Source organism: Psammomys obesus, unplaced genomic scaffold (assembly GCF_907164565.1).
Source record: "Psammomys obesus unplaced genomic scaffold, mPsaObe1.curated_primary_1811, whole genome shotgun sequence".
Lineage (NCBI taxonomy): Eukaryota > Metazoa > Chordata > Mammalia > Rodentia > Muridae > Psammomys > Psammomys obesus.
Genome location: NW_026586463.1, coordinates 3,994,758 through 4,003,640, shown reverse-complemented (window position 1 = coordinate 4,003,640; position 8,883 = coordinate 3,994,758). Strand labels below are relative to the sequence as shown.

Genomic DNA, 8,883 nt, shown 5'->3' with positions numbered 1-8,883 from the left:
TGTAAGTCCCGTTCCTTGCTCAAACCATAATAAAAACCCAGCTTTAGAGCTGCTTGAAGCTCCCTCCCTAATCCATTGCTTTGGATGGTGGGGAGCCCGAGAGTAAGCCCATAATAAAGGAAACTCTAATCATAAATTTTGACACGTTTGTATTCAGAACATACATTAAAGAATATGTAGGTAACGATATATAAATTTAGGCTCTGTGTTGCCATGGTCAGAATGGCTTACAGGTGTTCATTGCCTCCACTTAAAAAAGAAAAGGAAAATCTTTTCTAAGTTTGGAAGGAATTCTCTGCTCATCAGCTGTATTTTAGCTGAATGATGGACTCTGCCATGCTTATGAAGTACCTGCCCTGTGACCTTATCAAAGATGTCACCATCTCCAGGTGCCTGCCTCCTCTAGGGAAAAGGAGAAGAATTTCCCCTGCGCCCCCCCCCCCCCCCCCCCCGTCCTCTAGTCACAGTGCAGCCCAACCAATCCCCCTGGAGGTCTCTTCCCAAAGCACTGGTAGCCAGGGGCCAAATTGACAGGGGCTCGGAGCTGAAATTAATCCAAGTGACTTTGACCTAGTTTCTCCATGAGCACAACCGTGTGGTTGATTGGTGGTTATCACAGAATCAGGCTGTAACGCTAATTATTGTCTCATGTGCTTAGATGATTTAAAACCATGGCTTGTTTTCTATGCCCAAGAATCATGTAGGGACATTGTTTAAAACACAGCTCCCAACCCCAGCTTTCCGACCAAGCACTCCCCCTCCCTCTGCTCCCACCTGTCTTCCACGGAGCAGTCCTAGCGAAGCAGTCCTAGTGAGCCTGTTAGATTCTCAGTCCCCTTCAAACTCCAATACTTCCTCTCAGCAGACACAACTCAGCCCTCTCAGCAGACACAACTCATCCCTCTGACCTGTTGTGGTCTTTCTTTTTCTAATCTCCTTTTGTCAAGTCACATGGGGCCCTTTGCCATTCCTGGAGATTCTCACCCAGAGTCAGGGCACATGCTGCCACCATTTCCTGACAGCTGTGTGACATACAGTTTCCCCCAAGCACATACCACTAACATACTATACGTTTGACTTGATTCTTATTTATTTTACGTACCTATTTGTTATCTATAGATTTTCTACATGCTAACTAGAAATGTAGTTCCAGCAAAGTAAGAATTTTTGTCATGTTTGTTCACTGTGATATTCCCCAATGCTTACAATATTGAGACATTTCTTGAATGAACTGACTTGACTAGTCCTTTATCTTTACTAATCCCAGGAACGTATTTTGTGAAACACTGACCAAGTATAGTCATGGCTGTGGTCATCCAACATGTATTGAATGTGCCTTCTATGTAATGCCCTGCTATAAATAAAAATGGCTATTTTTTTTCTTGCTTAGCTCAAGAAATATTGCAAAACTCTATTTCATGTTATCTCCGTGACCCCAAAGCAGAATTACTGGTATGTCAATTCAAATTTGACATGTTTTACTATTTGGTAGACGAAGCCTGCTATGCACTTCTTATAAAGTTAAATGAGACTGAGTTCTTGGAATGAAATGCCCCCATTTTGTTCTTTACAAAACATATGTACAAAGATAGAAAGTTAATTTAATAGACCTTTCCTGAGTCTGGCTATTAGAAAGCAGCATACAAAATGTAAAGTAACCAGTGCCTTCCCTTGCTTTCAAAGAGGTGACTTTGGTCCTATGGATTGTTTTGTTTGTTTTCTGTTTTTGTTTTATATCATAGTGTAGAACACAGAACAAAATTCCCTATTTTCATATGGCGTTGGAATTGAAAAATGGGTTCCTCTTGAACCCCTTAAGTGATAATTAAACATTGTACACTTTGTTAAATATAAGTGTTCCTTTCCAGTGTTTCCACCACCTAGCAAGAGATGCCATTGTTCAAGTTGTGGAGAAGACAAGATAAGAGTATTATGGCATTTAAAGAAAGTGTTAAAGGTTGGACTCACAAGGAAATACTTGCATAATTAATTAGGCATGTAAATAGTACATCTGAGGAAAGTTGATTTCACTTGTTAGAACCCCTTTATTTCAACATTATCTCTTCTTAAAAATGCATCTCACAAGAAGCAGACAGATTGCTGTGAGTTCAAGGCGAGCCTGGTCTACAAAGCATGTCCAGGACAGCCAAGGCTACACATAGAAACCGTACCTCAAAAAAAAAAAAAAACAAAAAAACAAAAACAAAAACAAAAAACAAAAACAAATATATCCCACATTATTTTAATTTCTTAAAATTATCTTTTATTTCCTGAGATTATAATAAAAATATATAATTTCCCCTTTCCTTTCCTGCCTCAAAACAACCCTTCCACATCCTTCTCCTTGCTTCCTTTCAAAATGTTCTTTTTTCTTTAATTGTTGTTACACACACACACACACACACACTTCTAAATACATAAATGCAATCTGCTCAGTTGTAACATGTAACAGTATAATGTTACATGTACATGTTTTCAGGGCTGACCATTTGGCATTAGAAAACCAATTGATGATATGTTGTTCCCTGGGGAGGACTACTTAGATTAATTTTCATAATAGAGACTGTTCATTACAAGCAATTTGAATGGCTTAAAAAGAAGCATATTCTTGCACATATTACAATGGATACAGGGTCCTGAATCTTTTCTTTTCCTATAAATGATAACAGTGTAGGTTTAAAATAGGCTAATAATCATAGATTACACTGCCAGGATTTTTCCTCAGTCTATTTTTATTCCATTGTATTTCGGTTTTAAATGTACACAGCTTAAGGCTTTACTGTCTTTGCACTGATCTTGAAAAGGCAGGTAGGTCTCTCCTGGCCATGGCTGCAGACATTAATGGCATAACCTTTGCTGCCCACACGATACAAAGCACTTTCTCACTGAGCAATTGGTGGGATTTTAGATTGTGTCTTGTAACTGTTCTCTTCTTTTAAAACTTCTCTTTTTGGGGTTATGCACATTTCAAATGCCAATAGTAAGAAGAATACTGTGACTGGTATTGTTTTGCCCCAGACACTAAGTTCCCAAGCAAAAGATGGCTGTGTGCAAACATTCCTAAGGGTGAGGCCTCATTCAAGGCTGTGGGAAGAGTAGCCATGGCTAAATGTGGAGTGGTCAGAGAGAAGACGCCATTGATTTCCATTTCTCAAGTGATTCCATAGCTGAGTTCTTACAGACATATCAGAAATGAAGCCAAGGCCTTAGCATTCTCAGGGCTAGAGAGGGAAAGGTCTGCACTAAGCCTTGGGAACTTCAGCATTTAATTGTTTCTCATTTTGCTTTTAAAATTTATGGGGATTTTCAACTGACTGCATAGTGTAATGCTTGCTCTACTCTAATAATGACATCTGTGACCCATATCTAAGGAAACTTACTGCCTCTGGAAGATAAAGCCATACACCCTGAGGCTCTGAGTAGGTCCTGTGGAGGTGATGGGGGATGATCAATGACAGGGATTCTGGGAAGTGGTGTTTCTGATAAAAATTAGAAAGGCAGTGCTAGGAGAACCACTGGGAAGAGCCAATATAGTTGTATAGAAATAACAAAAAGCCTCAAGCTGGCATTTGGTGGCTGCCTTGAAAAGATAGAAATTTTAAAAAGGGTAGGTAAATTAGCAATAAGACTCTGTTACATAGGTATATAGAATACAGAGAGTAAGTTGGGAAAAAAATCATATAAACATTTATTGTGCTCATGAGCAAAATGATCCTTAGACTGACTTGAAGTCGTCTTGTGTTTCTTCTGAGAAGATGCTCTTGCTTCCTCAGAAAGGAAAGTTTGTTTTTGCTCATGTTCATTGTAATCATGTTCTTATATATGCGTGTGTGTGTGTGTGTGTGTGTGTGTGTGTTTAGAGCTTTACTAACTCTCCAGAAGCAAAGTAGGAAATCTGCCTTTTTAATTTTCCAAATGAGTCAGTTGTCCAAATATCTCTATTGTCAACCTAAATGGTCACTTGTCAAAAAATTGCTACAAGTACTGAGGTCTTTTCTTAGACTGTGCTCTGTTAAATTGTTTATTCTGATTATTAAGTTATGATAGACTTTAAAATTACTGTGGTTCACTATTTTAATGTCAAGAATTCATCTTCCTTCCATTAAGCTTTTCTTAAGAACGTCTTTGCTTTTTTTTATATGTAATGCTTATGCTCCCCAATGAACTTTTGAATCACACTCTAAAATTTTGAACTAGCCAAGTGGTATTTTCATAGTTTTACAGGAAGTTTATAGATAAACCTGGGAGCCACTTTACTAGACACTTAATGCTCAGGAAAAAATGCTGGAAAGTCGTTAAATTGGACTGATGACTCTACTAAGTAATATTTTATTTCACAAAAGTATTTAAATAATTCATTGTGATATTGGTAGAAAATAGAATAATTTGGATCAAAAAAACCCACCACCACACAACAATAACAAAATGAGCCAGGCAGTGATGGTACTCGCTTTTAATTCCAGCACTTGGGAGGCCTCTGAGTTTGAGGCCAGCCTGATCTACAAAGTGAGTTCCAGGATAGCCATGGCTATACAGAGAAACACTGACTTGAAAAACAAAACAAACAAACAAATAAAAAAACACCAAAAAAAAAAAAAAACCACAAAAAACAAAAAACACCACCATCAACAAAATCACTTTGGGTGTAGATTTAAGATTGTTTCCCAAAGCTATCGGGTTAGACCAGCCTCTGGAAGCTGGTTAGGGCTCCAGGGATGCAGCCCAGAGCTAGGTTAAGCAGGATGGATAATGGCAGAAAAGCTCCATCACAGTTCTGCCAAGTAGGTGGCCAGGAGACAAGGACTTGCAGGGTTCTCCAATATTCTTTTCCTGTTTTGAAATGGCTGTCAAGACCCAAGTTCACGAGTTACATGATAAGTTGGTCCCTGCCCTGAGGACCAGCTCTGAGGTAAACACAAGTTTAACTGTTATCAGAACAAGTATGTTGGCATAGCTGCAATAAGATCAGGTGGAATGATTTTGTTGGATGAACTGGATTTAAGTTTTGCCGAAGGGCAAAGCTTTAAGTGCCAGCCTATGGTGTACAGGATTAAAGGAAGGCTAAGGTGTACAATAGCCAGACTAAAATGAAATATGGATGGAAACATGAAAGCTCAGCACAAAGAACTGAAGAGAAGAACTGTGATGGTGGGTCTTGGCAATTTGTGCTCAACTGAAGAACAGGAATTAAATAAGAAAAACTCTCCATGTGTAACAAATCCTTGGCACTTCAATGGCATTACAGATTTCTTACTTAAATTCAAATCCATGTTGTAACCTTGCAAAATAGAAGGCTTTATCCCTACTTGGCTGGGTAAGAAAATAGTTTCTATGAAAGGTTGCTGTGGTGGGCCCTACTCATAAAAACTCCAAGGGGACTCTGTCAACACTGGGCTTTACTTGCTGTTTTCTGTGGCTCCAATTACTTTAATCTGCTGGAGGGAAATCCACTGAATGTCTTTGGGATTTTTACTGGAGTAAATTCTGGAGTGTTTACAACCAATCTTTTCTTATTCGAATAGGAAATTGCTTTGTTAGGGGTAATGGCTTTGGTTTTAGAAGCCAACCTAGGAAATTGTTTTGATAAGCTAACATGTTTAGAAGAGGATCTGGAAGCCAAGTAAATAATGAGTCAGGGCTGGGGAAATAAGGGCTTTTACAAGTGCGAAGGAGGGACGCAGAATTTTTAACAGTGGAATGTATTTCGATAGCTTGTACAACTCAGAAAGTGGTAGGCAGTTTCAGTGATTTCCTCTAGCTTTTGCTGCAGATACACATAATGGAAACCAAAGCTGCAGAAACAGAGACAACTCAGAGCATCCAAATGACTATGTTAGAAAATAACACCCTGAGATTCCCCACCCCTCCTTTTTTTTTATTATTAAAAAACAAAACAAAACAAAACAAAAAAAACCCCACAAAATCTGTACGTGATGAAGTAGGGAGAAGGCCTTGAAAACTTAATTTAAATATTACAAATTGAAGAGTGTGAGCATTGATGAGGAAATACGTAGCAGTCAATAAACCAGCATTTGGTTTGACGTTTTCAGAGCCCTCCCCCCAAACTGAAATGTTTGCATTTGAAATAAATCGTTGTATAAGATACAAGCACAGTATCAAGCCACAGAACGACAACCGACTTCTTCCTTTGTCAGCTCAAGTGCTGGTGAGTGAAGGCCACTTCCCCAGCCCTGGTTTATTATGGATTTATATGCAGTGGGTATGAATTGGATTGTGGAATGAATGTGCTCCTTTTAAAAACTCACAACCAAATTGCTCATGATGGCAATGCCTTCAGATTCTTGAAATTATCATGATTAGCTTTAATGCAGTGTATTCTATTTATATGTAGGATAGGGACAGTGACACTTTCATTCAGTGACCGTGAAATTGTTACCTCCTTTTGAAATGTGTGCTTTCTCACAGGGCATGGAGAGAGAATACGGAAACAGAATTTGCAGCTCTGTGAATATCCCGTTCACTTTCACAATGAATGGCTCAAAATTGTGCTGAACAGACTTGGTTCTCACTCATCTATATAGTATTTTCAGGAACCCTATTTTCAATACGATCATAGCAACTTCAAGCACAAACTTTGAAAGGATGAATCTCATGTCATAAGTTTGACTAATTATTTCATTTGGTGTTGTGTATTTGCAGGCAACTTAAATAGGAAAAGCAAAGGCCTCGTTTCCAATGCAGCATCAAATTCAACAAATGAGACATTCTATGAAGCTGATGATGTTACTCAAGAAAAAACAATGGATACAACACAAATCAATGTTTCCTATTAGCTAAAATCCTTGTTTTAAAAGCTTATTGGAGAAAAGGAGCATTAAGAATAAAGAATGCAAAAAAAAAAAAAAACCCCTCAAAAATAAAAACAAAGAATATATTTTATTTGTTTTTTCTTGTTGTTGTTGTTTTGTTTTTTGTTTTTGTTTTTTGTTTTTTCAAGACAGAGTCTATCTACAAAGCATTGAGCATCCTGGAACTCATTATGTAAACTAGGCTGGCCAACTCACAGAGATCCTCCTGCCTCTGCCTCCTGAGTGTTGGGATCAAAGGCGAGCGCCACCACACCCATCAAGAATGTATTTTAAATCGGCTTCTTACATCACTTTTCCAAAATTTGCTGATCACAAAGCAAGACCAGCTGTAGTCTTAATTAATTCATTTAGTAAATGCTCATCAAGGTTTTTATAACTGTTCACATGCATAACTTTACCTTGTCAAGTTTCTGTATGACACAAAACTATGCTATTTCCTCAAAATAAAGAGTTCAGCGATGACAGAGGTGAACCGACCACAGCAAAGCACAATAAGTAGGTTTTTTTCATTACCAAAATTTAAAAATTAATTAATGTATGATATTACTGATAATATGGGTAAGTAAATTGGGGGGGGGGACTTGTCTCATAAACCAAAGGCTCTCAAGTCTCTAAGAAATCAATGTTTTTGAGGGATTTGTGTGTATATGTGTATAACAAGAACCTTCACAAAAGATAATATTCAATGGCAAATGTATCACAACATAATCTGTACAATGGTTATGGAATGAAAGTTTTGGTTTCTTTAAAAACTCAAGTTATGTTATGTAAATATGTTTGTGTTTTAATCCCAAGTGTGGGATTTTAGTTTGGGCTTTAGTGTGTTCACAGCTGATAATTGCTTCCTGTGGGGCATGGTCTTTGCCAGCTGGCAATGGACTGCCTCGGGCTACATGGAAAGGGTAGTGGTCCAGGACTATGACTGACATAAATAGGAGAGCCTGGAAAGAGAAAGTGTGGCATATGGAGGGTGGTAGTTTGGAGAGACCAAAAGATGCTTTGGGGCACCGGGGCTTGGAGGAGAGAGTTGGAGGAGACTGCTTGCTACGTTTGCTGTTGACAGGATTGGTATAGCCTCAAAAGAAAACATCAACCTTAGACAGCCAGAAGAAATGAAGAGGTCTGCGACTCCTTTCCCCACTAACCTTCCCTCTCCTGGCTAGGGTTGGGGAGCTGAAAGGGAGAGGCTTTAAGGAACCCCAAATTAAAAAAGAGCTTTAAAACAAGCACTACATGGGTACTTCCTGTATTTCAAGTATTCAAGACAGATCCCCCGTCGGTACATTTCCTGAAGAATGTCTGTAACCAAAGTCATAACAAGGAGTTTGAATGCCCGCAGTAGGCTCAAGCAGCACTTTGACATACTCAGTGTTGAAGTAGCTCACCTCTGGCTTACACCGTGGGGCTCCCCTTCCACGGATCTAAATAGTGTGTCTCTCGGTAGCTTACGAGCAGCAGGTGCTTCATAAGCTGACACAAAATATTAAAAGCAAAAAGGCTTATTAAACTGTGGCTGATTTATTTAGATTTCATAAATACTCAATGTACTTCTGTCTCATGCTACCACATAACACAGAGGTTCTCAACTTGTGGGTCGCAATCCCTTTGAGGGTCAAAGGACTCTTTCACAGGGGTCGCCTAGGACCGTCCATCAAAAACACAGATATTTACAGTACGACTCATTACAGCAGCAAAATTATAGCTATGAAGTAACAACAAAAATAATTTTATGGTTGGGGTAACCACAACATGAAGAACTGTATTGAAGGGTCACAGTATTAAGAAGGTTGAGAAACATCCATCTAACATATTAGTTTCTCGAGTTTACATCTCAAAAGATTGTTTTCATAAATATATCTATTAAGAATACAGACAATAGTTTTAAAAGGCTGCTTCTCTGCACACATCTGCAGTGAAGGTTTTCATAGCTGGCGGACTGGTCTTTCAAAATGTGCTGAGCACAGCTTCTTCAGTTTGCTATCAAGAAGGAACTCTTCATTATTATTCTTGGGCGTGCAAAGCTCAGGGGTAGAAACTTTTTGTTATGGCTCTC

The 8,883-nt window shown here is 38.7% G+C and overlaps 1 protein-coding gene across 1 annotated transcript in view; it reads left to right on the top strand.

Annotated features, from left to right (window-relative positions):
* Shisal2b (shisa like 2B) overlaps nucleotides 1–6,868 on the top strand; it is an 11,610-nt gene extending 4,742 nt beyond the window's left edge. The window contains exons 2-3 of the mRNA XM_055601919.1: nucleotides 6,103–6,166; nucleotides 6,661–6,868. Coding sequence (XP_055457894.1) covers nucleotides 6,103–6,166; nucleotides 6,661–6,794 — 198 coding nt within the window. The 3' untranslated portion in view covers nucleotides 6,795–6,868. The remainder of the gene's footprint in view (nucleotides 1–6,102; nucleotides 6,167–6,660) is intronic.
* The last annotated feature ends 2,015 nt before the right edge of the window (nucleotides 6,869–8,883 follow it).